This window comes from Grammomys surdaster, unplaced genomic scaffold (assembly GCF_004785775.1).
Source record: "Grammomys surdaster isolate TR1022 unplaced genomic scaffold, NIH_TR_1.0 126219, whole genome shotgun sequence".
Taxonomy (NCBI): Eukaryota; Metazoa; Chordata; class Mammalia; order Rodentia; family Muridae; genus Grammomys; species Grammomys surdaster.
Window position 1 is genome coordinate 2,875,771 of NW_021621022.1, and position 27,969 is coordinate 2,903,739.

Here is a 27,969-nt window from a genome sequence, read left to right on the forward strand (position 1 = left end):
GCCCCACCCCCACCTTCATGGCCCCACCCCCACCTTCATGGCCCCACAGTGTTGATGAGGTTGTCCAGAGCCAACCGAGGGAGCCTCAGTTACTGAGTAGTGGGTGCTCCTGGTGGATGGGGAGCAGAGAAATGGGGATCGAGATGGGACTGGGTCTTTTCAGGAGTACAGGAGACCATAGGCATGTTTAGGTTGCACAGTGCTGTTCTCGACCCTTGCCCTGTGCTACTGGGATTAGATACCATCTCATGTCTGCTCTCTGGTTTGCTCAGCCCCACCCCAGCTCAGCTAATAGCAAGACTGGGAGAAAAGGACTAAAAATAACTCTGGTTTGATGCAGTGCACACAGGGGCTGAGCTGGCAGCTGGCCCCTCCACCTTCCCTCCATGTTGACAGCTCCTTAGCTGGTGTGTGTATGCTCTCGAGAGTGTGCGTGCACCGCATTCGTGCATGTGTGTGTTTCATGAGTGCATCAGCCTGGCTGTTGAGGGTTCTAGAATCCATCTTCATTTTCAGGGGAGAGCCTGTGGTCCTGAGTCCTGTGGCCTTTCTGGAGCTGTCTTGGTGACTGCTCCTGACAAAGCTCTTCTTGATCCGTCTAGACCTGGCCTCCGGCATAGTTTTGAGGGGGGTTGGGAGTTTTAAGGGAGTTGGTTGTTCTGAGAACGTGATAACCACTAGTTCTGGAGGTTCATGGCTGCATCCCTGCCCTTGGAGCTGAGGAACCTGGACCAGGTCCCTCTCCTACGCTGTCCTCTTGTCTCCAGTTGCTAAGTGCTCAGTGATGCTCAGCCCACCGCTGCCTACTCAGACCCAGCTCTTGGCCCGCTCCAGCTATCCATCTCTAGGGACATGTGTTGCCTGTGCTCACGTCCAAGGCTGCTGGCATCTAACGGTCACAGCAGCTTTCTATCAGAGGACACAAGGTTCTCCCTGGCACACCGACAGCAGGGCGCGCCTTTCTACTCTCTGGACTTCACCTTGTGGCTGATAGATGATCACAGTGTTGTTCAAGGGAGTGTGTGTGTGTGTGTGTGTGTGTGTGTGAAAGAGAGAGAGAGAGAGAGAGAGAGAGAGAGAGAGAGAGAGAGAGAGAGAGAGAGAGAGAGAGAGAGATATCTAGGCAAGCCCAAAGGGTTATACATCCTGATACATCTTGCCTTGGTTTCTTTGCCCTAAAACATCCAGGAGATTACATGAATCAGCACAGGTTCTTGATCAAGGCTCCTGTGCTATCAGCGTAAGAGGACAAGGACAGGAAATTACCTGGCAAGGGATTAAGGCATCTACAGGGAACCCAGCCTGCCCAGGGGAGGATAATGACCAGAACTAACCACTGTGAGGAGTCTAGAGGTAGAAGGCCATCAGAAGGTGGGGGCACATGCAGGTAGGAATAAATCACAGGATATAGCTCTTCAAGACACATGGACACAGGTCCTTGGGTGACTAGATCTGGGCTGGCCTCCATCTTCTCTATAAAGTGGAGTAGCCAAGGGCCCTAGACAGGCAAAATGCCTACAGAAGCCAGGTTGCCTCTTGCCTCTGTCCCCAAGCCCCTGCCTCTCCTCTGGGCCACTTTCTCCTACTGCTGCTACACAAGCCACTGACTCTGGTCCTTTAAGCACGAGATGTGCTCAGAAGTGGACAAGATACACAGGAAGGAGATTCCTCTCCTTAGACAATGCAGATCTGAGAATGCCATGCTTTCAAGCCACTGTGACAAGTCAGACTTCCCAAATCAGCCTGCACAGGTGGAAAACTACAGCAGCATGGACCAGTGGAAGGAAGCAAGACCTGGAAAGTTGAGGAACCTGGCAAGTGAGTTCAGGTGCTTTGGTGACCATTAGCTCATCAAGAATGAAGACTTTGGCCACATGTGGTGGTGCACCCCCTTTAATCCCAGCACTTGAGAGGCAGACACAGATGGATCTTTGAGTTCAAGGCCAGCCTGGTGTGTTCCAGGCCAGGCAAGACTATATTGTGAGATCTTGTCTCAAAAAAAAAATGAGGACAGGGTATCATATAACATAATCTGGAGATCCTTTTTTTTTTTCTCTCTCTCTCAATTGACTACTAAATAGGAGCGCCTGCTTATGGTCCGGTTTCTCGGAGGGGCCTCACAGTGCAGCATGGTTTTGGCTTTCCTGTGAGTCTATCCACCTTCATTATGGAGGCCATGATAACAATGAATAGCCAGGAGCAAGTACTTTGTGGGACAGCAGGAGACAGGCAGATCTCCCCCTCAGCGATCCAGACCTGCTGTGCATATAAGGCTGTGCAGATGTGACTGTGTCTGCAGGCATCTGTAGGAATGTGTGTTGTAAGGGGTGTGCTTGGTGTGTGTGTATGTATGCACTCTCTGTAGACAGTCCATGTAGAGAGTGATGTGGGAACATTCTCATTATGAACAGAGTAGCATGTGCACTCCGTATGGATAATGTGCATGGGTATTGTGTATGGGTATTGTGTATGGGTATTGTGTATGGGTATTGTGTATGGATATTGTGTATGGGTATTGTATATGGATATTGTATATGGATATTGTGTGTGTATATTGTGTGTGTATATTGTGTATGGATATTGTGCATGGGTATTGTGTATGGTTATTGTGTATGGTTATTGTGTATGGATATTGTGTATGGATATTGTGTGTGGATATTGTAAATGGATATTGTGAACACTCACTCTCCGTGGAGCATGTCTAGTGGGGAGTGGGCAGCTTCAGGTGTACGTATGTGTCTGAAAGAATATGTTCATAGCACCCACATGGGACAAGGACAGAGCCACCTCAAGTAGCCCTGCAGGCATGGCTGCATGTGTTCAGATGTACACAGCACAAAGGCATTTTTCAAAGCAGCATGGAACCCTGCAGGTGGATACTTATTATTAGCTTCAGAGAAAAATCCTGTTCTGCCTTTGAGGTTGTCTTGCTGGGTCTTTCCAGAAAGACTGAACAAACAGCTCTTGCCATGAAAAGGTCAGCCTGCTGTCCCACAGGTCATGTTGCTGATGGTGGCGACCTTGGACAGCCCATTAGGGGCCTGCACATTGCTGTGGCTTTGGGCTTCGGAGGCCTCCTTCCAGGGCTCTGCGGGTAGTAGGTAACACTGTGCCTGCTGGACCGATGAACTCAGACTATTAGTCAAAGCTGAGGCTCTCACAGAAAGCCCCAGAATCTTGGAACCCAGTACCTCCAACCTTCTCACAGCCTCCATAGCTCCCAGCAGCATGAGGAACACCCAGACAGCATGGCCATGCTGATTGAATGCTCTCCAGAGAGGAGGCTGGCCTGGGGCCCCGCTCTTCTATTTCTGTCCACTGGTGATGTCCTCCAGGGTCTTCCTGTGTGTGGATACTGGTAGGGACTGAGGATCCACGGGGGTGTGTAGCTGGACTGGATCTTAGGACACTACAAGGAAGTCGATCTTAAATCTTAGGCCACTTGGATCTTAAGCAATGCCCAAGTTCATATACATGATCCAGGTGACCTCTTCTGGTCCTTTAACTAAGTTCTCTCATCTCCAAAGGAAGCTCATGATGTTGGACTTATAAAGGTAATATAGACAGGGTAGGGGGCTGCCATGTGCTGTAGCTCCTAACTGGTGGAGCCAGCCCTCATGAGTGTACACCAGGTCCCCTGTTACTGTCACCAAGCACAACTTACAGGTGGTTCTGCATCTATAGCAGGAATGATATGTAGGATAGCCTTAGGTAGGAGGAGAGGTCCCCTCTACCACCCGATGTTGAGTACTGCTCCATGGGCCATTGAACCTTCCTCGGTGTGTGAGAGGCCTGATTTTGGGTGGCCTAGCCACTGTAGCAGCAGAGATGATAATTAGAACCTCACCTGACTCCAGTTTTGACATCCGTAAGAAGTTGATTTCATAGTGATCCAGACCCCAAGGGGACAGGCTGGAGCTGGTGGCTTGGAGTGGATTCTTTGATCCCTCCTGTTGCCTTGAAGTTAGAGCAACTGCTTGTATCTGTGACACCAGCCAGCAAGGGAACAATGGTTTGCTGGTGAGGGGCTCACTAACCCATTGCAAAAGGGAAATGCTTGGTGCCTAAGCTCCCAGTTGCCATGTGCAAGATCCCTGTATCCTGGATAAGTGGGTCTACAGGTTGACAAGAGGTGTTCCAGGGTCTGATCAGACCTTGGAGCCCCTTGAAGAGTTTGGTTTTTATTTGCTCTGCTTCCAGGTTGGCAGTTTGTAGATGCTGTGAGGAGAAAAGTAGATGCCTCCTCTGCAGAGCTCAGTCTGCACCCAGATGGCCTGTTCTGTCACATCAGGTCACAGGAAATCAGGGCCTTCCATAGTCTCCACTCAGCCTCTGTTCAGCAAATTTCCAGTGGCTTCCTGGCGATATATGGCCCCTGATTGACCCACAGTCACTAGAAAGAAGGCTACAGTAACTACGGGGGTTGAGCCTAGAGACCAGCATTCATAGCCTTGTAGGCAGAGACGGGAGGTAGACCTGGGGCACCTGAACTCTCCTGTTTCTTCCTCTCTTCCCTTCCTGTTTCTCCAACTTCCCCATCCCTGCTCTGTCTTCTCCTTTCCTTCCTTCTTCCTCCTTTCCTTTCCTCCCCTTTTCCCTTTCCACTCCAATTTGACTTTGTGACAGTTTGGATTACAAATGCTTTCACTTTACAGTTGTGTTGTGTGAAATCACTCCATACATGTAACTGTATTTGCAATTTTGAGTTTTGATCTTTTCCAGGGCTGGCAAAGTGCCATTCTACCCACTTTAAATGCTGGGCAGTGGGCAGTGAGCCACAGTGCACAGTCAGCCACAGTCACCAGAGAAACAACCTGGGTTCTGTAATGCACTATGTTGCTAGGTTGCAAGCTCCAGAGGTCGGGTGTATCTGGTCAGGCATTTTGGCTTATGATACTTTCTGAGAGAGGGAGATGGACTTGGATTGTTAAGTATTGAGTATCTCTATAATGGCACAGGGATCTGTTATGCACCGAGACCCTGGTCCCTGCCAGGACAAACCCTCCTTTGGTAAGGTGCTCATGGAAGCACACACTCTCTCAGGCCTCTAGCTACAAGTTAAAGTCACTAGGACTCACACACATGTTCTTCCTTGGTACAGCTAGATATGGTGTTGCATCTAGATGGGAAATCTTTGCTTGGTCCTTTGAAGTCCAGCAAAAAGCCAAGGTCAGGCAGTAGGGAGCCAACTCTATGACCTGTAGGTAGGGTGGAGCCCCAATCCCAGGCACTGAAGAGATGGCATTCTAAGAGCTTCTTGGTCTCCAGAGATAGGAAGCTAAAGCTGGCCAAGCACTGGGTTGGAGTAGGAACTTTGGGACCCTGGGGACTTTGAGGAGGTTGAAGACCAAGCTGGGGTCCCAGACTCCTTCTGAATGAGCCAGATGGTGTCCAAGAGGTGGACTCTCAAGCAAAGCAGTTACTAGGTGAATGTGCAGGCTAATCATTGATAAGACCATTCAGTTTGTGTCATTGTCCACCCAGATAGCAAGACGGTCTCCTCTCCAGAGATGTTTTGGTTCAAAGGGACAGGCCTTCTAGGATGAGACTGTTGCTGGGCCAGTTCCTCTTGATGGTCTAAGGGTCCATACCAATTTATTACAGTTAAGGGGGCCCAGAGATACAGTAGTACCCCACAGTAGTCTTTCTCTAAGCCACATGGAGTCATCTTCCAGGCCAGTGTCTAGGTCCAGAGATTTTGTTCAAGAGCGAGTGGAGCTAAATGAGTGGACGAGGTAAGCCTCGCTTGCACCTTCCAAATATTTTCTTGCCTGCCGGACCCTTTGCTGTCCTTAGACATGGAGTTATGAATTCCCAAGTTCTGATCTGTGCTGTAGGCTGGGGACTGTGGACTTGTCCCTGGGAGAGGTGAGAAGGCTCTTACCAGTTGGCATTTGGGGACAGACTGTGCCATCGCCACTGAGGTGTGAGCTTTACCTCCAGGGATTTTGTTTATTTTACATTCATAATTTGAATTTTTTTACATTTTTAAATTGAGAAATGGTCTCCCTGTATTGCCTAGGTTCACCCTGAACTCCTAGGCTTAAGCAATCCTCCTGCCTCAGCTACCCAAGTGCCTAGGACTACTTGGGAGCACATGCCAACATTCTGCTTCCAGAATTAACTAACAGATAAAAACACGATGCAGCTGCCTTGAAGAAGCCCCTCACACAGCTGTCGGGTTCCACTCTTTATACAGCTCGGCTAACTTCCATACAGTCAGAAAGGCCGGCCTGAAGCCATGGAGCTTCACTTAGGGTTTATACTTTCTCTGCCAATTACATTTTTTATTCATTTGCCCACCATGAAGAAAGAAAAACTATGGCCAAGTCAAAACTAGGAGACAACAACTTTATGTCTCTTTTCATGACTCATGTGCCCCTTTGCCTACGTTACACCTTTCCTCATCACCTGATCTTACCCTCTCTTGGTCTCCTTTCTGTGCCCACACCTCACCTGTTTACTTATGTGTGTGTGTTTTGTAGTATAGGACCCACCTACTCAGGAGCATGAGAACATGTGGGGTTTTTTCCCCCATCCCTTAATCTTTGCTTTCCACGTGCCTCCATTTTTCTGCAGGTTCTGTTGTCTCACTTCTTAGAGCTGACTCATACTGCACTTTGTGTGGAGAACGTTTTTATTATCCGTTCATTGGTTGATGTGTATCTAGGTTGGTTGTTTCCTTGATGTTTTAAATGGAGAGGCAACAAACAAGGATGTTCCAGCAAAAGAAACTACCAGGAGAGCTCACAGCACTTGGGAAAACATCTACTGCTATACCTTAGACAGGGCTAGTACCAAAATTGACATTGAATTGCAGAGGCGAAACACTGAGGGAGAAACTGAATCAACAAATGGGCTAAGAAGGTGAACTGACAGTTTTCAAAAGGAGAAACACAAATGGCCAGTATCGTAAAACATTCTGAGTCCCTGGCCATCAAGGGAAAGCACATTGAAATTATTCTGAGATACCATCTTGCCTCCTTAGAATGGCTATCACCAAATCTGACACACCCAGTGAGATTGGAAAGGCAGTGAGGTTAAAAGAACTCCTTCACTACTGGTGGGTGTGCAAATTAATACACTTGTGGAAATACATTGAGAGGTTCCTCAAAAGGTTAAAAACAGTGCTACCCTATGACCCAGCCGATCCTCTCCTGGGTATGTACTCAAAGAACTCCATGTCTTACCACAGAGATATTTGTGCATCTTTTTAAAAAAACAATTCTTCTTTAACTTGTATATTGATTTTTGTTAAATTTTAAGAAAGCAACATCTGACACACACACCCAGTTACCCTCTCTTGCCTTCACTAAGTCTCTTACTGATGACCTCCTCTCCAACTTTCATGTTGTGGTGCTGGTGTGTGTGTGCGTGTGTGTGTGTGTGTGTGCATGTGTGCATGTGTGTATGTATGCATGTGTGTGTATATGTTCATGTGTGCATGCGCGCGCGCGTGTGTGTGTGTGAGAGAGAGAGAGAGAGACAGAGAGAGGCAGAGAGACACACAGACGTAGACAGAGACAGAGAGAGAGAGACAGAGAGAGACAGAGAGAGACACACAGACATACACACACACGCACACACACACGCACACACACACACACACACAGAGAGAGAGAGAGAGAGAGAGAGAGAGAGAGAGAGAGAGAGAGTCAGAGAGAGAGAGTCAGAGAGAGAGTCACAGAATTTCAATAGTGTTACTTGCACGAGTGTGGGTCTGTGGTTATTTCCTGGGTGAGGGCTGAGGGTAACTTGCCAGTGGTTACAACACTGAAAACAATGTGGGCTCAAGTTCTTTGGAAGCAAGGGGATTTATGGACATTTTATCCCAGTCTACAAAGCCTACTGTTCATTTTCTGAGTACCATGTACAGAGCAGGTTTTAAGAGTTGAAGTTAGCCAGCTTGGCTTCTGTGGTCCTGTAGAGCTCCTCACATAAAGCAGAGCCACATGACTGTCTGTGTTTCTGAAGGTTTCCTAGTTTTATATTGCAGCCTGTGCTATGTTTTAAATCAGTTGTCACATAAGATCAAATAATCACACCACATCATTGGGAAGAATTCCTTTTTGCTGTTAAACTCTGTGTTCCTTTGTAGGCAACCAATTGGCCTTGCTTATATGGGTCTGTTTCTGTCTTTGCCAACATTGTCTCAATTACTATATCTTTATCTTAAGTCATAGCAATCAGACATTGTGGGTTCTTTAAGTTAGTTTCAGAGTCGTTTGGGCTATTTTAGGCCCTTTGTCATCCACATGCTTATCTATGCTTAGCTGCAAAAACAAAAACATGTAAAGGAAACCTTTATTTTCCTGATGTAATTGTTGTCTGGGAGGCTCACTCTCTCTGGCTGCTAACCTGGACCTAGTCCTGGAAGCGCCTAGCCTCTGTACAATCTAATCCAGGCCTAGAATGTTTTCAGCCTGTAAAACTCGTTGCTGAATAAGCTCACTCTTTCTAGCTCTTTCTGAACTCTGGCTGACCTAGTTCAACTCAGCTGTTCTAGCTAAAACTCTTCTCCAAGCTGACTGATTCAATCTGGCTTCTTTCTCTGAATTGCTCTGTTTGGCCTCAGACTAACTAAATCTTTTCTAATCTCCTGCCTCCTTTTCATTCTCTGGCTTGTTCTGTCTTCACCTGTGTCTCGCTTGTTCTCCCTTTAATCTGTCTCCGTAAAACTCTCCTGGTAAAGCTGCCTCCTCCTCCCTCTCTGCTGCTCTACTCTCCCTCTCAACTCTACTGTACTGCTCTCCACAAACTCTACTGTAGTCCTGCACCGTACTCTCTTCTCCTGTACCGTCTCTCCCTTAAGAAGCGTCCCTTTCCTCTCTCTTCTCATGAGAGTCGGGCATATCCTATTCTGTCAAATCTTTCTCTGATTTGTCACTTTTTGTGCCACTCAATTAGACATCATTTTCAGACACGGCTGCTTCCTTCTACAAACTAACTTCACTTCATTGTTTGGGGTGAAAGATGTGTGCTAAGGATGTGTCTGTATTCCACCCAGAGGGATTAAAGGTGTATGCTAAGGACTGAACCACACCTTAACTAGAAACATGTCCAAACATCCTGTAACAAAAGCAAACAAACAAACACATACGCACAATGTTGCTAGAATCTTTCTTAGAATTATGTTCAATCTAGTTTGTTCAATTAGAGATGTTCAATCTTAGAATTTGTTCAGTCTAGAGATGGCATGGCATAAGAACACTCACTGCTCTTGAAAAAGACTACCGTTCAAATCTGAAGGTGGGCCACTTGCAGCTGCCTGTTCCAAAGGGATCATCTGATACCTTCTTCTGGCCTCTGTAGTTACCTTGCTCTCATGTGCATGCACACACGCACGTTCACGCACACATACACATGCACAATTAAAAATAATAAATGTTAAGAAAAGAATTACATTAAGCCTTCAGATAAGTGGGGATGGGGGCAGTTACTGTCTCAGTCAGACACATGACTGTGGTATGGGAATGACTGGCTTCTTCTAACATCCGTTACCTTCATGATACAAATCTTGCATGCCTTATTAGATTTACATCCACTAATCTTATTTTTGGAATATATAAATGTAATTTTTATTTTGAACTTTCAGCTGTCCATGAGTTATCTGCAGAAATGGTATTGATTTGTGTCTGTTCACCTTGTCCTATGAGATGTTTTATGAGGTCCCACACGTGCATTTGTGCAGGTTGTTAGATCTTCAGCCTAAGCCTCTACCAGCGAGCAATGGGTTACTTCCTCTGGGATCTGTCTGTGTCTTCTGTTTATAGTTCTTTGTCTTGAGCTGGTGGACTGGCTGCTCCTTCCAGCGCGAGGTCCAACGAGGGTGAGAGCAGATGCCATTGCTTTGTTCCTGGTCTTCAGACAGAAATATTCAGCCTTTACCATTATGTGTGGTGTTAGTTGTGTGGGTTTATTCATGTCCTGCATCTTCATAAGATTCTGGAAGTTTTGTTCTAGGTTTTGCTTGTTGAGTGTTTTTTATATTAATAGTTGTTGGGTTCTGTCAAAGATGTTTTCTGCTTGAGTTAATGTACTGTCTGGGTTTTGCTAATGAGAGTATGCATTCATTGAATTTGAAAAATGGAACCAGCCTTCCATGTTAAGATAAACTCCATTTGGCTTTGGTGTATCTCATATATATATATATATATATATATATATATATATATATATATATATATGTGTGTGTGTGTGTGTGTGTGTGTGTGTGTGTGTGTGTGTGTGTGTATGTATCATATATATGTGTATTCATATACATATATATGTGTGTATTATATTATATATATAATGGATATATGCAATATATATGGTATGTAACAATATATTATATGGATATATAAGATAATATATATTACTGGATTTGACGTGTATTCTAGTCTCATCTATATTGCTATGATAAAGCATTTAACCAAAAGCAACTTAGGGGAGGAGCAGGTTTATTTGGCCTACACTTCCAGGTCACAGACCATCGTCACTGAGGGAAGTCAAGACAGGAACTTAAGCTGAAATTTAAAGCAGACTTCCTGGAGGAATGCTGCTTGCTGCTCCTGGATAACTAGTCTTATACAGCCCAGGACCATCTGCCTAGGGAATAACTTCACCTACAGTGGCCGACACTAACAATCAGACAATCCCCACAACCATGGGGACTGAAGTCAGAGGGGAGTGCACACCAGCAGCCCCCTGACTGATGCTCTCCCTTGTTTTCACAGGGACTTTACACTCCAGGCTTTCATAGACCCTTAGTGGGGGCAAGATGGTGTATATTCATTACTTGAGCTTGTCCTGAGGCCCTACTCTAGACTAGGCATTTTATAGATAGGAAACCAGGCCTCCGAGGGTAGACGGACTGTAATGATAAGAATAAGATGGACAGTGTTTAAGGGGAAGAGACAAATAGTCTCCCTGAGAGCTGTGCAGGTCTGGACTCCAGAACCCTGGGCCCAAAGCCAGAATGCCCAAGTGTGACGTTCCACTCAGCTATTTATGCAGCTGGGTAAACTGAGGAACACGCCTTTGCCTCAGAGCTTCAGTTGGCAATCTGTGAGGTGAGGTGTTGCTGCAGACCCCTTGCAAATGGCTATGACGATTAAGTGAGTTCATGCTCTCAGCTCATTGACTCAATACAATTGCTCTGAACCATACCTTGCACTCAAATGTAGGTTACTGTGTGTAAAGTGTGTGCCATATTTGTACACCGTGAAGCTACACTTGAAAAAACAATGACATAAAGTACTGGCACAGGTTCAGACTTTCTCTGATGGGTAAACCTAGGATTGGAGAGAGTTACGGTAGGGGTTGGGGTAAGGGGGTAGTCTAGGGAAGAGATCGGTTTAGGGGCCACGTGGTCCTTCGGTGTGCAGACAACTGCAATCTCCTGGCTCTTATACTGATCATTTCGAGATCTGGTGCTCCTAGAGGAGACACGGTGTGACAGGAGGTGACATAAGATGATGAGATAGTAAATCCAGGAACAGCCGGTGAGCGCCTTCTCTTCTGGACTGCCTTCCTGGTTCAAGGCAGTTTTCTAGAACCTGCAGGGGAAGGGGAGAACTTGGCACTCACCATGCCTTCAGTTGAAATCCCGGTACAAATTGACCAATATGCACTGCAGCTCGCAGGTGGCCCCTGCATCCAGCACTGCCGCATAGGAGGGCACAGGCCCTAAGGTATGAGATCACCGGTGTGGCGCCTCCTTTTTGTGACGCTTAGGGTCTGGCGCCACCGTGTGGCCACGGGAGGAAGACACCTACACAAGGATGCTGTCCAAAAAGCTGAAGGTGGATCTCTGATCTCAAGGCTTGGACTGCCTCAAGGACTCAGGGGAAAGATGTGGCGTCCTGCCACCTGCTCATCCCCTACAGCTCCTGGGATTGAGAGGGAGGCAAAAATCTATGCAGCTCGGTGAAGAATGCGGCATCCCACCTGCTCTGGGAGATGTCCTGATCCATGTCTCCAAGAGCTGACTACAAGAACACACTACAGGAAATGTCTGGCACCATGCTGAGGAGGGCACTTTCCAAGGCAGAGTCAGAACGGTGGAGTATAGATTCAGGGATCCCCTACACACAGTCTCCCAGAATGATGGAGACAAATCAGTTTAGACTACTCTTGGGGTCCTAGTCTATAAAGTGGGCTAGACTATGTCTGTATCCAGAACTAGCTTATTACAAGCTAGCAAACAAACTGTTACCAACTGGAGACCAAGACTTAAAGACGGAAGAGAGAGTAGCCAGCTGTGTGTGATGGTCCACAGTACTCAGGAAATGGAGCATCAGAAGTTCAAACTTATTTTGTCTATGTAGCAAGTTCAAGACCAGCCTGGGATATATGAGACTCTGTTTCAAAAATTCAGATCTGGGAAAGGGAGGGAAACATTTGCCCTGTGGGCTGAGTATTTGGCAGTCCCAAGCTTCACTCTCTTTCTCTCTTTGCTCTCACCCTAGGGCAGCGTCCGTGAGTGCGGTGTTGATTACCAGGAGGTGTGACTTAGGTGCTTTGACTTAGGGATAGGTTCTGGCTTTGCTCCTGCCTCCCCTGACAGAGGGGGGTTCTTTCTGCACCCTGGTACAGGAGGAGTGAAGCAAGTGATGGCACTGTTACCCATGGTGGCCAGACTTGTTCTGGTACTCACTGCTACAGCACATGGGTCACTTCTGAGAGCAGAGAGGCAGAGCTGTGGTCTGAGTGTAGCTGGGAGAGGTTGGTCGTGGTCTTCTCTGGTGTGGGTCCCTGTGTCTGAGTATGGCTGGGTTTGAGTCAGGGAATACTTCTGGTTGATGAGATACACAGCACCACTGCCCCACCAGACGTGCAGCTGTTCTGCTTCCTGAAGCATCATTCTGGGTTGGCTTCTTCATTCCCTCCCACCATTGGGAAGACAGTGGCTCCTCCCAGGGTCCTCCCCTGACCACTTTGATTGTTCTAGTCAATGGAATCCTCCCAAACTTTGATCCTTCCTCCCTCGATTCCACTTTTTCTTCAATTCCTTTCTCCCTCTCTTCTCTCTTTCTTTTCTCTCTCTTCTCTCTCCCCTTCTCCCCCTCCCTCTATCTCCTGTGTTTTCTTGTCTGTTTTCTCTCTCCTTCTCTCCTCCCTCCTTTCCTGGCTGTACCCACAGGCCCTGCATTCCAGTGTCTGTCCCTTCCCAATCCCTTTCCTAGTTCCTTGATGTTGTAAATCTACAGAAGTACCCGGAATGTGGCAGCAGCTCACAGGAAGTGCAAGGTCACGCTAGAACCCGAGTTTGGTGCTCAGTTTCAGTTTAGCCTCGGCCTCAGTTTCCTCATTTTTTGAATGGTGATAAGAAGGCCTGCTTACAAGGCAGCTGACACACATGGCTAGGGCGTGGCACACCGGAACCTTCCCCCAGGCAGCCCCTGATGGGGTCCTGTAGAGTGTTGTCCTGCCTCCTCCAGACACCCACTGAATATATGGGTCCATCGTTGACTCTGACATACGAAGTCTGCTCACTGCAGAGATGGATCTAGGGAGAATCTGGTGTTAGTTCCTACTTCCCTACTGGGAGATCCTTTTGGGACACTTGAGTCTCCGTTATGAAGTCTCAGGATCTATGGGGAAGCACGAAACTCTTTCTCTCTCTCTGTCTCTTTCTGTCTCTCTCTCTGTCTCTTTCTGTCTCTCTCTCTGTCTCTCTCTCTGTCTCTGTCTCTGTCTCTGTCTCTCTCTCTCTCTCTTTCTTTTTTGCGGTCCAGCTGGGACTGACCATGGCTGCATGGCTTTTGGAGTTCACAGCCTCTGCCCAGTGAGCCATTTCTTGCAGGCCATTGAGCTGTCATTCTTCAAGATCTGCACACAACTGCTCTTCTATAGTGAGGCCCAGTGTTTTACAACTAGAGGTAGCAGCACTTTATGGTTTTAAACTGTGTTACAAATATGCGCCGTCCAGTCTGCCTTTAAACATGGACACCCATCCCTGGATGATACCCCCACCCCCACCCCCGCTGCTGTGAGGACAGTAATTCTCTCATCCGTCACTCACCTTTCACACCTTTGACTCCAGCATGCTTAGGGTCTGCCATTAAGAATTGTGAGCATGTGGTCCTGCCTGGAGTCCTCAGCCCCAGAGAACAGGTTTTTCCAGCCTGCTTCTTCTACAGGTGCTGAACTAGGCAGTGAGATATAGCAAGGTGCCGTCAGCCGGTCCCCACTCACACAGGGCTTCTGTGCTCCAAGGGGAGGCAAGAAAGACAGATGAGAAAGAGGGTCTGAGAGAACAGGAGAGCTGATGAGATGTTTGAGATGAGGTGAGGCCCTAAGCCCTGAGGAGGGCTGGGGAGATCATTCTGAGCACTGGGGAACCAGCTGCAGAGGGGAGAAGCTGCCTGTACTTTAGAACCTTCCAAGGACACTCTGGCTCCCTTGTGAAGAAGGGTTCTCACAGGGCAGTAGTGGGCAGCATGTGCCACTGAGGAGGTGCCGATGTCAATGCTGTGGAAAGGATAGAGAGGCCTGTCCAGCAGACTCGCGTGGGCAGCACCTGAGGACCACTTAGCCTGGGGAGGGTTGTCAGCCCTGTGCCCTGTCTATATGGCTCCAGCTCAAGAATATGTGTCACTGTGTGTATGAGTCCATTCTTGATCCTGACTGACAGAGCTGTACTTCTGACCCTTGTGTTTGGGCAGGGACCCACCCAGATAAGTCTGCCTATATCCTGGGCCCTTCCTACATCCTGGTCCCTGTCCATAGCCGGACTATTGCTTGCATCCAAGACTGAGGGCTGGACTTAGTACATCCACAAAATCCTTGGAGACACAGCTCCAGACATTTCTGGTGGCAGCGGGGCTCATGTGTGAAGAGTGCCCTCTACACAAGTGTGCTGAGTACCCACCACGTGAGGCCCCCTCACTGGAGAGAAGGGCCTGGCACACTGAGCCAACATCAACATCACACAGTTCTCCGTGCTGACCTGCTAGCTCAGGCTCCCCAACTAGGCCTGTTTCCTTGGGCTCTTGGAGCTCCTCACAGAGTCTGGATGTCCCTCTTGAGAGAGGGGTCAGTAGGTTTGTGACTGCCTATGCACATAGCTTCCCTTGTAGTCTCTAGGTCTTCCTGATGTCTATCAGATACATGAAGTCTTGTTGACTATGCATGATTCTCCATTCAGCCCTCTGAGCCTGTGCACGGGAGGTTAGGTAGCCTTTCAGAGGCCCAACAGGTCCCTACAGAACCTTGCCTACATCCTCCCCATGTGGGTGTGGCCAGCCAGTGAGCAGTACTCAAGAGCATCCCAAGCCAGACTCTTTCCTCTCTAGAGTAACAGAAGTGCCAACTCTACTGGAATGTCTCCTACCTCCACCCTGATCCTGTACCCCAGGAAGCCCACTTACCCTCTGAGCTCATCTGGAATGCTTAGTTGATGGGCCTGGAACCTCATTTAGTCGATGCTTTCATCTCCTATATATATAAGTGGAGGCCAGGATGGGAAGAACTGGCCTGGGGTCCCTCATTGGGCCAGCTCTCTCCAAGGGCTGGACCCCCATGCCTCATCACTTCATCCTTTTAAGCCCGAACCCCACCCAAGCCCCTGGGGACTTCTGAAGGAGGTTGGGGGAATGTCAGTGCAGAAAGCTTGAGCTCTAGGGGGCTGGTTGTGCTTCTTCTATATCCCACCCCCAAAACCTACCCACACATGTGTTCTGTCTCATGTTTCCTCACAGGTATATCCGCACCATGTACCTGGGGATTCAGAGCCAGCGGCAGAAGGAACACCAGCGGCGCTTCTACTGGGCTATGATGTACGAATATGCAGATGTCAACATGCTGCGCCTCCTGGAGACCTTTCTGGAGAGCGCCCCCCAACTGGTGCTACAGCTCTGCATAATGATCCAGAAGAACAGTGCAGAGACGCTGCCCTGTGAGTTCCTGCCCACCACTTGCCCGGTACCGCCATCACCCCACCCCAGCTGCAGCTGCCTCATTTGCCTAAATGGCTGAGGGTCCTGGTTCTAAGTTCAGATGTCCAGACCCAGCCCTCTTGGCATCCCTGCTACTGGGGCACTAGGTTCATAAGTGTGGGATTTCCATGTGCCTCTGGGCAGCAGAGCCACCCTGCCTCTAACAGAGCCAGCCTGCCCTTAGTGGTTCAGGGTCCTGGCCCCCCTAATCCAGTGTGAGACCCCCTTGGGGTTTGTTCAGGGCCCTGATGTTTCTACCTATGTGGAATGGGGATAATCAGGCCTAAAGCTAGCATGTGCCCATGAGACTGAATCGTGTCAGGTTTTACTTCTGGTTTGAGGCATTTAAAACTCTGGGGTCTTACTTCCAGTGTACATAGATGTCTCAGCTCATTTGTAAAGACAAGCTGAAGTGGTTGCTGCTCTGATGAGCACAATGGGACTCTGTACTCCTCAATGTGGCCTCGAGTAGTCTCCACGGGACCTCAGAAGCCACAGAGCACAGTCTAGCTTGCAGGCTTAGTGGTAGGAAGGCTCTTGGGTGCTGGGATGCCAATGTTGTACTGAATTGGTCTTACTTCAGAGCTAATGGCTAGCCTAGCCCACAGAGTGCATAGCAGGGAGTCAGGATACACCAGAACAGGGTCTAGGTTGAGAAAGGGCCTGAGGTGGCACACGGAGGGAGAAACGGGTTGTTTTGTTGGGGAGAGTTGGGATGTGTGAATACTAACGTTTGAAGGAACAGGGAAGGAAAAAAAAGGTCATAGATGGCAACGTACACATGCAGGGAACTGTCATATGGGTGGGGAATGGGAAATATTCCATCCAGCCACTGAAGGACTGTCTCTGGAGATAGTGGGTGTCTTATTGCTAGGTGTAATTAAGCAGAGACACTGCTAAAGGAATCAGACCCAAGGAGGTCCTAAGTGCTGAGGTTTGCAGGAGTACCCATGATCTGGGATAACAAGACAGCTGGTGGAGAGGGTCCTCACTTGCCTTGACTCTCTCTGGCCAGTGGGCCTCTGGTCTCCTGGGCTATCATGATACCGCTAGACCCTGTGGTCCTATGCTGTGTCTTGTCATTTGGTTATTTTTTACTGTAGATCCACTTGTTGAAGGGCTTTAAGCTTTCTACATGAGCTCCTTGGCCTCTGGTACTGCCTCTGGCTGGCTGGGGGATAGCTCATCCCCTCTCTGTGCCATTCACACTGAGGGTACTTAAAAAGATGTTAAGGCTGTTCTGTCCTCCTTGCTGATGCAGGTTTCCTGCCATCTTGGCAGCCATTCCGGGTTAAGGTTGGTTTGGAAAGCAGCCTAGGGTACTGGGAAAGGCAGAGAGCAGCACACAACTTGGGCTCCGCCATGTAGACTTAGGATGTGGGATGGTTCTTTTCCCAGCTGTGTTTCTTCATCTCTAAAGTGGAAATAAAAATTGTGTTGGGTGTTGTGAAAATTTGTTGAGTGTATACATATCTCCACAGCACATTGCCTAGCATCACAGACTGGTATGACTCTGGAAGCTCTTGGACACATGAAAATACACCACTGAGGCCTGAACCAGCAATGGGGCTAGAGGGATTGCCCTAGAGGCAAAGGTCAAAGAAACCCTTTACAGACTTAGGCTGGGTGTCAACAACAAGGGAAGAGACACAGAAATGGCCTTCCAAACTTTGGAAATAGCAAGTTCAAAGGCCCTGAGGTAGGAAAAGCTTTCTCCATGGGAGGCCATGATAGTGATGACCGGAAAGTAAGAATCCTCACTGCAGCTAGAGTAGCAGTGGAGCAAGGGAAGCAGGGTGGAAGGCAGCGTCCAGAGGAAGAGCCTAGTAGTCCCCCCAGAAATACACAGTCATCCTGTGCCAGAAACCATGATTTCAGCAATTACATAAGTGGACATTTCCAGGTGGAGATGAGGAAGACAGAACCTTCCTAGGAGTCCCACCAATTAGAAGTTGCCTGTTGCACATGTCCAGTATAGCGCAAACCCCTGTGCTGTGTGTGCCCGTCCGCCCTCTCAGTCCGCTAGTAGGAAAGACTGGAAGTCCTTGGGTGGGAAAGGTGTTTGGAATGCGGTTGTAGCATGAAGGTAGAATGACCTATGACCCCAGAATGGTACAAAATGGCATGTCATGGACTGTCCTGCTCAGGGACAGAGGCTTGCTTTTTCCCAGGAAAGGTATTTAGCAAGAAAACCCAGACAGATTTTGCTTTTTTGCTTATTTTAATTTTTGTTTTGTTGAGACAGGGTCTCTCTATGTAGCACTGGCTGACCTGGAACTTACTAGGTAGATCAGTCTGATGTCAGCTTGCTGCGATCCTCCTGTTTCTAATCGGCCTTAGTTCTGGCATAGCAAGCGTGTAGCTTGCCCAGCTAGACTTTGCTATCGTAAGTGGCATGTTATAACACTTGGTAGGAGCGCTGGAACTCTGCACAGAGGTGAGAGATGCCAACCACTGACGTGATTGAGTCCACTCCCCTTGCTTTATACATGGGAAGATGAAGCACAGAAAAAGACGTTGCCCAAGGTCACGTAACAAAGAGCATGTAAACAAAGGACTTCCATGCTTCTTGCTGCCCTCAAACAGCTGTTGTGGCATATAGGGTACCCTCCAAACACTATGCCTTGCCCAGGAAGTTAACACACACACGCACGCACGCACGCACGCACGCACGCACGCACGCACTATCCCACAGACTTGATGTGCAAGTCTAGTGACCTGCATTCCATCACAGAGGCCCCACCTAAAGGGACTCTAGAAGCTGTCCTTTGTTCTACATATGTGTGTTGTGTTAGGCATGCACATGCACGCACACTCACTCACTCACTCACAAATAAACACATGTAACTCCAGACCAATATGTAACAGAATGAGACAAAAAAGACAAAAGACTCTAAGAAAAACATGAAACCACACACGGAAGCATTGCTATTTCCTTTAAGCAGACATTTGGTCTCATACATTTCAGTGTCTTTCTGTCTTAACTATCAACCTCCCTACTAGCTTGTTCTTCCAATTTGAAGTCATGGACTCTGCTTACATCAAAACCCCGGGGAGATGACTCAGTGGGCGAGAGGGCTCTCCATCTCTAGCTCAGCATGGCCACATGCACCTGTAATATCAGGGCTATGGGGTGGGGGTGGGGGTGGGGTGGAGACAAGATCACTGAGCTTACTGGCCTCCAGCCTAGCTCCAGGCTCAATGAGAGACCCTGTCCCAAGTGAATGAAATGGAGAGTGAATGGAGCAGGATACCCGATGTCCTCCCCTGGTCTTGGGGTGCACATACCACACATGTGTACAAACTGCAGAAACGTGATCCTTTGCTTCACCTTGGCTTAACATACAGCACAAGCTCTGCTCTCATCCAACTCACCCAGAAAGGCAAGTGCTCACTCCCTCTGTCTGTCCTGTTAGGCTGAGGTGCCCAGCCTTCCTCTTCAGCTGGCAGCCCAGTGAGTTAGTCTTTCCTCCCTTGATGGGGACACAGAGTGCTACACAAGAAGCCTCAGTCTCCCCTTTTCTGTCTCCCTGGCTGAACTTCTCCTTAGTGAAGGTTGAGGCTCCTTTGTGCTGGTCTACAGGAGGAAAAAGGCAGGGCCCAGATCTTAGCTACTGCATCCGTGAAACAAACACTGCATTTCTTTCCTCCTGGAGTTCTTTCTTCCTGTATAAGAAGTGTTCTTCAGATTCTGTCTCATCTGGTTCACACAGGCACTGGCTCAAACTGTCTTTAAGTCCAGAACCAAAAGAGGAAAGTGTGTTGGTATAATAAAACACCCAAGGCTGGAAATTCACAATAGAGATCTATTTTGGGAGGCTTGGTGTCTAGGAGTACGGTGCTAACACATGGTGAAGGTCTTCTCGTGACATCGTATAGGTGAGCGGATTACAATGTAGGATAGGTTGGGTCTCTCCTCATTATGAGTCCTCCCGTGATCTCATGGGGGCCTCTGTAGCCTCATGACTTCACCCAAATGACCCCCTAAAGGATCTACTTCCCAAGACTATTAATACATAAAATTGAAGATAGAGTTTTCAATATGAATTCAAACCATTTGTTCACCACTTGATTAGAATAGAGTGATGCTGGAAAGTGACAGTGACTTGGCCGTGGGGGCTGAAGGTCACAAGTCTAAGTTATAGACCAGATCTCTAAGTTTTCTCTTTTGGCTCCTTGGAAGCAATGCGTATAATTTGTTATTGAAACGACCATCCCATTGCATTGGGCCATAGCTCACCATGCTGAGTCATGACTGTGTCTGTACCAGCACTGCCTGACAGGCCTCCAGTGGAGTGAAGTCCTCTTCTCCAACTCCTCAGCATCGGTCTGCCATTCCCAGGAAACACGGCCGTATCACAGACAAGTGGGACAGAAGTCTGCCATGGAGAATCTCAACTGCCCCGCTGCCCATTGCATCCTGTCTTGGTCTCTGCTAAGGAAAGAGAGAGATGTAAAGTTCTGTTGTTCCCTCTGGCCACCTCTTTCTATATCACCGGAATGGAGAGACACAGCAAAGGCATGCCTCTAGCAGGACATGGCCACTGTTGTGTCCCCAGGATGTCCTCTCTCCCATGCCTTTCCCATTCTCTCTGGAGGCCATTCCATGAGGATTCTTCTTGGTGTCCACACACAGGGTCCCCTGGCCCTGAAACCCCAGTGCTCCACCCTTCAAGCTCCTTTTTGTCTAAAGTCACAATGAAGTCTCTTTCTGTGCTGTTACACAGAATGTGCAGCAATTAGAAACTGGGATCTCCTGTGTCTCCTACCTCACTGTAGCCCTTTCAGCTCTGGTTACCCTTGACAACTGAGGAAAAGAAAGGAGACTTAAAGAAAACTCACAAGAAAAGCAAACCAAGTCTGTCTTGTGAAAATAAGTGTGTGTAAACTGGTCTTTGACTATTTCAAAGTGTTCGTGTGTAAGACACCATGAAGACTCACCAGCCTAGGCTTCATGATCCAGCCCAGGTGTCAAGGTGCCTTCTGGGAGAAGGTGCAGAGGGCAGCAAGTTCAGAAACATGAGCATTAACTACAATTGAACTTTGATCCCTCCCCTTGGGAAGTAACTCTTAACCACCCACTGTATACCTTGCATGATGTGAGACCTAGAGGCAGATACATTAAGAATCAAAACAGACTTTTCCACCCCATTCCCTCATGAAGTCTGAGTGCCATATAAACAAGTGGTAAGCAAATATTTATTTTTCTCTCATAGAGGGTGTTGGGAGTAATGAAGCCAGGAAGGGATGGGAAAGGCAGCAGAGCTTCTTGCAGCTTTTAGTGGAGTTGTAAAGGACGCTTCATGAGGTCAGTAGGTCACCTTGGAGCCCAGAAGTACAAAGGAGAGAACATCAGCAAATATGGGAAAATGTGTTGCGGAATTTAGGAGAATTTTGGAGCCAAGGCCTGAGGTCAAGCGGGCTTCCAGTATCTTTAATGAAGTTGAGACCGTAACAGCAAAGACCCAAAAGAATGGGGTCACCTCAGTCTACGTCCCTAGCACCACAGGGTCCTCATGGGGCAGGTGAGAAGCTGTGCGTGCACGGATCAGCTCTGTGGTGACAATCTGCAGAGAGAAGGCAAGAAATACTCCTGCTGAAGTCCACTGGACTGGCCACTGGGAGGGGTGCCCGGTAGACTCTCAGCAGGCCTTTGGGCATCAGCCACGGGGAGGAAGGCAGCAGGGACTCCCAGAGTATCTCTGCTCTTGGCCATCTCTGATGCTGAGGAAAAGGAAATGGTGACGTCTTCAAGGGTGGGGCAGTGGTACTACTCAGCTGTGAGGCCAGATGCACACATCAGATGCAGGAATTCTGAGCCGTGCGACACAGTCCTGGAGAGAACTGCAGCGTCATGAGCTTCTGAAGAGTCTTCCCAGGGGAAGATTCCCAGGAAGCATCTCAGTGTCCTGGGACCAGGGCTTCCTGCTGCCAAGCACTCTGAGTTGGTTCCTACTTGTCTCCTGGATGGGCTGGAGGCTGTCACCTAGAAGAAAGGTTCTGTCCTCATGGAGCTGTGGCCCTCGGTGGGGGCTGGGAGTCCTTCCATCACTCCCTCTCAGTGGTCCTTTGCAGCCAACCCCTCCTACCCCCAGGAGTTTGGAGAGGAGTGGGTGACACTTAAGGCCCTGGTACCAATGAAGTTCCCATTGCAATGATTGATGTTAACACTATGCCATCAAAGGCATGCCTGATTATTCCAGAACTCCTGGTGTCAAGGACTTAGGTCCCAGAGCAAAAATAGTTCCCAGCCTCTTTCCAATCTGTGTTCCCACCTTTCTGGATCAGGAATAATGTTCTCCGCAGTTATCTGCTCACGGAGGATGTCAAGGGAATAAAGATTTCCCAGTACTGGATTCAGGGAACAATAATGGGCAAAGCAGGGAGGTTCCTGCTCCCTCTGAGGGCTCACATTCTAGTAGATACAGGCAAAAATAAATAGGCACATGAACATAATTTCAAGAACATAAGGAATATATATATATATATATATATATATATATATATATATATCACATATGCTTACACTCTTTATAAGCATTCTATCTATATTTAGTTTGTATATTTATGTGTGCTATATATGTGTGTGTGTGTATATATATATATATATATATATATATATATATGCGCTAAGATTCATTATTCATTGCATATTCAAGGCCTGTATTTTTATCCCTGGCTCACAAATGATAAATTGAGTCTTAGTAGCTTCACTGTCCAAGATTATAAGGCTATTCCCAAGCTAGATGTCTTGTGGCAGAGCCCATGTTCCTTCCAGGACATCTCTTATGTTCCATTCAAATGTTTGGGAGCCACGGGGTATTGGGCAGCCTAATTCTTTGCTAGGTGAGAAGGGGTTTATTAGACTGGGTGGGGGTGTGTGCAAGTGAAGGGGGCCTGCTTCATGTGTTCCAGCCAGCCAGAGCTTGGCACCCGCAAGCCCTGTGCCGTGCAGCTGAGTGACTGACCTTTGTTTTAAAGTCTCTGAGGCAGAGGCTTGCCTTTATCCAGCTGGCTGCAGAGATGGTGTTTTGATATTCCTGATGACATTTTAGGAGGAAGGATCCAGGGAAATGTGCGTCTGGCTCTTCTGCGAGTCCTTTAAACGCTGTTATTTGACCTTCAAGCTTCTTGTGGGGAGAGTGCTCCCTCCCTGAGGTGCACCGTGCTCCCAGAAGAGCTCCATAGGTGTTTCCCACACCCTCCAGCTTTGTGGTATCCAGAGGAGAAACACAATGGAGGATATGTGGTTAAGACAGGGCCATGGCTGTCTCCTAGGAGCTTTATTGGTTTTTGCCTGTTTGGCCTGAGGCTGCTTGAAGATGGAAGGGTTTGTTCTGGCTCACAGTTTGAGGACACACAGTCTGTCACAGTGTGGGAGGCCCAGAGGCAGAAGTGTGTGGGTACTGCATTCGCTGTCAGGAAGTAGAGATGAGTACTGATGATCAACCCACTTTCTCCTTTTTGTTCAGTCTGGGACCCCAGCCCATAAAATGGCGCTGCCCACACTTAGCATGGGCCTTCCCATGTCAGTTAACTATAATTAGAAACTCTCTCACAGACATGTGCACTGGCCTGCTTCCTTAGTGATTGTGAGTCTCATCAAGTTGATAATCAAGATGACTACCAGGATAAAAAAGAAAAAGAAAGGAAGATCCCTTGACATGTCTGCATCTGCCTTTAATCTCAGCACTTGGGAGGCAAAGCAAGTGGTGTGAATAGTGAGTTCCAGGACCGCCAGGACTATGTATACACTCTGTCCCAAAAACAAACAAGCAGAATTACCATCAGAGGAAACTGAAATTGCCACTCTTCATCAGAACCAGGAGACAATCTGTCCTGCATCAATGTCCCTGCATCCACTCCCATGGATCCATTTCAAGGTGCCAGGTGCCATTTGTTTGACTTTTACAGAACATGGAAAGGTATGGGAAAGTGCTAGCATCAGATTGTAACCTTGGTGTGATTAGGTCTAGGGGCAGATGATTCATCTCTAGGGGCTGCCTTGTTCGGTGCAAGATGCTCGGTGACCTCCCATTCTCCACCTGTTGAGTACCAGCAATACTTGTACCCTGAGCTGTACAAACCAAAAATGTCCCCCAAACATTACCTGACACCCGATGTGGGTCAAAAATCACCCCGTTTGGGGATAACTGTCTAGCTATTAGTGATAGTAAATGCTGGATGAATATGGTTTGTCAAGGTGTCTGCCTCCTAACCTTGAACCTACAGCTGACATATTCTATGCAAAATGGGCTTTGCCGGTGCTGTGAAGAGTTTTGACTAAGAGGATGAGTCTGATCATCTGGTTGTCCCAGATAGGAAGGAGGTGGGTCAGAGGGGCAGAGGATGCATCAGTGAAAGCTGAAAGAAAGTCATAAAGATGCCACAATGCTGAATTTGAAAACAGAAAAAGGGGACAGCAGCCAAGGGATGTGGGCTGCTCCAGAAGCTGAGAGGCAAGGAAGCAGATTCTCCCTGGAGCCTCCAGCTGGCACTCAGTCCTGCCAACGCTTCAGAAATCAGACCCTGACCTCCAGAACTGAGCTGTGATGAATGTGGTTATTCTCTGCCAGTACACATGTGGTCCTTTGTTCCAGCAGCCACTGGAAACTGAAATAGTGGGAAGGGTAGATTTAAGTGAGCAATTAAGACAACCATGCCCACTAGCTTTGGAAACTTCCAGGTGTCCGTTCATGGCACCCCTTGGCCAGCGAATCAGCAGCTTTCTTATCAGAGCCTGCATTTCTGGCATTGCTTATGAAACAGTTTGTGAGAGGCATTTGCTCAGGAATCATGTTGGGCAACTACTCAGCTGGCACAGCGCCTATAGAAGTGGATAAGACAGCTTTTCTCTTTCTCAGAAGTAAAAGCCAAGAGTTGGGGGAATGGTGTAGCAAGTCAAGTTTGGTTTCTGGCACTTATATTAAAGAAAAATAAGCCAGGAATGACAGTGCATACCTGTAATCTCAGCATTGGGGAGGCAGAATTGGGAAGATCCCTGGAGCTCACTGGCTAGCCTGTCTGGCTAAATAGGAACTCCAGGCTCAGTAAAAGAGCCTGTGGTAAAAAAAAAAAAAAAAAAAAAAAAAAAAAAAAAAAGCTGTCATGTTCGCTTTGGCAGCACATATACTAAAAAAACAAGCTGTCAATCACCAGGGACTTCTTACAGTTGAGGAGGTGGGCATGTGTAGAGAGAGTATCTTGTGTATTGTATGGATGTATCATCTGTCAATTAAAAAACCTATGGCCTATAGGGAAGGGTAGAATAGAAGGTGGGATATCCACGAGGCAGAAAGGATTCTGGGAGAGTGTGAGGGCAAGAGATTTGTCCAGGAAGATGTGACCAGATGGATGCCTGGTACCTGAGATAGGTAACCAACCACAAGGGAGAGTGTAAATTACAATAAATGGGTTATTTTAAGTTATGATCTAGTCAGAGAAGAACCTAGGTACATGGCCAAGGTATTTTTAATTAGATATTTTGAGTCTGAGTCTTATTTCTGGGAGCATGGGGCTCAGAGGAAGAATCAGGTCCAACTTGTACAAGTCTAGCATCTCTGAGGGGAGAGGCAGCTCTGGGCTGGCTCTGGGCTGGCTCTGGGCTGGCTTATGTCAGAAGCAAGCATGCTGCCTTCCTGCCTTAGAGAGCAGCAGGTTGGCTCACCAAGTCCTGAATCTGGCCCACTGGGGGAAGGAAACTATAGAATGCTCTTTGGATTTTAGCTCAAGGCAAATGCAACTTTGGAGTTGAGTGTCCTGGGCTTGTATCCTCCTACCCAATAGCTTACTGGTTTAACTGTTTTAAGGAATACATTTTACTATGATCCAAGCATGGTGAGGCAACATATTAGAAGGCAAACTGCCTCTAAAGACTCTTCAAAGGGCCAGGGAGATGGCTCAGTTGGTAAAATGCTTCCTGTTTAAGCTTGAGGACTTGAGTTTTCCTGGCACTCATGTAAAAAAATCATACATGTTGGTTCATGCCTGTGCTCCCAGTGTTGGGGAAACAGATGGGAGGACCTCTGAGGCTTGCTGGTCAGCCAACCAGACCAATCAGCGCGCTCCAAGCTCAGTGAGAGACTGTCTTTTAAAATGATTAGTAGTAACTGATTGAGGGAGACACCCGAAAGCAATTTCTGGTACACACATGTATACACACATGAACATACACGAACACACACACACACAGGAAAGAAAGAGTGTGTAATTTACATACCCAGAAAGAAGCTCATTGTGCCCAGGGGCTTGAAGTACAAGGAGCTTTGTTCTGACCGGGAGGCAGCAACAGAGGGGGGCAGGAAAGGAGAACGGTTGCCAAGAGCCCTTATTGTGCCTTCCACAGGAACGGCAGGCAGATAGGTGGGCAGAACAGCTCAGGGTTAGCTCATAGGAACCATGCTCCTCTAGTCAAAGGTGATGTCTCTGTCCCTGGCCTGGGGCAATGGGGGCAGGAGGCTAGTGGACCAGAGTGTAAGAGCTCCTGGAAGAGGTGGACTTTCTCTGCTGGGATTTGTACCTGGAAGCATTGCTCACAGGCAAAGTCTGCTATCTTCAGAGACAGTAAGGTCAGAAGTGATAAAGCATCAGATCAAAGACCTGCTGAGCCCAGACAGCGCCAGCAATTCCTTTACCTCTCTGAGCCTGCCATCTGTGACGTGGAGACACCAATAAGCACTTAGAGATTATCGTTCAGAACGAGTGAAATAACCAGGGTTTGGCATAGCACCCGATGCTTTGGAAGCTTTCATTACAGGCAGCACGCTTCTCTCTCTTTCTTCTAAGAGGTTCTTCCTTGAAATACAAAGGCACAGGTGGGAGCTTCCCGGGAGCACCCCTTCCCACAGTTAAGACAAGTTGGATATTGTGAAGGCTGAGTGGATCAAACCCCTTCCCTGGGGTACACACAGAAGAATCTGAAACTGACTGTGGACTTACATGTTGTTGTTGTTGTGTTATTGTTGTTGTTGTTTTTAAAGCACCCAGGCAGAGGCAGATTCACACATAATTCTAGAGAAATTCCTCAAGGTTAGGTTCTGCCCTTGGGAGCTAACCTTTACTCACAAGCAAAGCACAAAAAAGATCTATTATTTTTGTATGACAAGGTGGAGAATAAATGGGGGAAGAGGAAAGCGTTGGGGAAGGGGTGTAGGTCGGGGGGAAAGAAAGGTCATAGTTTTGAGTTTAGTGTTTGGGGACTAAGAAGCTGATCTTTGAGTAAAGGTCTCACCGAGGTGACATTTGGCCACAAATGTGTAAATACTGGGGAGAAGAACTTCAAGCAGAGACAGCGCCTTGGGGTGCAGGGATCCTGGAGAAGTTGGCACTGGTGAACTCCAGAGGGGACAAGGGGGCTTGTGGAGGCTTCTATACACCAGGAATCTGAGCCCCCTGGAGATGGACCACTGAGATGTGCAGGCTGGGAGCTGGCGGCATGCATAACTCTGAGGCAGCCCACACTGAGTGGAGCCTTGAGGTTCCGTCCATCTGAAGACCATAGCTGTAGTAGGGGAAGGTGGCCCACCAGCCACAGCAGGCTGCCGTGCAGTGGTTTGGAAGCCTGGACTTCTGTGGACCTGAGGTCCCATGATTAACTTCTCCTGGCTGCTTGTGAGCTGTGGGTCTCCAGGGAGCAGAGCTGACTATTCTGGAGTGTTGGTGGGAGTAAGAACAGACTTAGGGAGAGCAGTTGTGGGGAAGTGCATTCTAAAAGTCCAGGCAAGAAAGATGGAGCAGAAGTGTCAGATTCTCCAAATGCGAACTCTCAGAGAGAACCTCACAGGGGTGGGTGTCCAACTCTGCAGACCAACAGTCAGTGTTCGCAGAGATGACCAGGCAGCTGAGGTGGGATAGCCAAACTAAAAGACACTGTAAACAGGAATGTTAGATCATTATTTCATAGGAGAGATATCATTTTCCCAGTAATTAAAAAACAATCTAAGTTTGGGACTTTAGCAATTCTATGTTCAAATCCTATACCCACAACTTCCCAACTATTTGACATGAGAAAGTCACAGCGTACATGCCGAAGTCTGATCATCTTAAA

General features: G+C 47.9%; 1 protein-coding gene across 1 annotated transcript in view; it reads left to right on the forward strand.

The window, feature by feature from the left end:
• Xkr6 (XK related 6) overlaps nt 1-27,969 on the forward strand; it is a 206,522-nt gene that overhangs the window by 168,431 nt on the left and 10,122 nt on the right. The window contains exon 2 of the mRNA XM_028758765.1: nt 15,687-15,883. Coding sequence (XP_028614598.1) covers nt 15,687-15,883 — 197 coding nt within the window. The remainder of the gene's footprint in view (nt 1-15,686; nt 15,884-27,969) is intronic.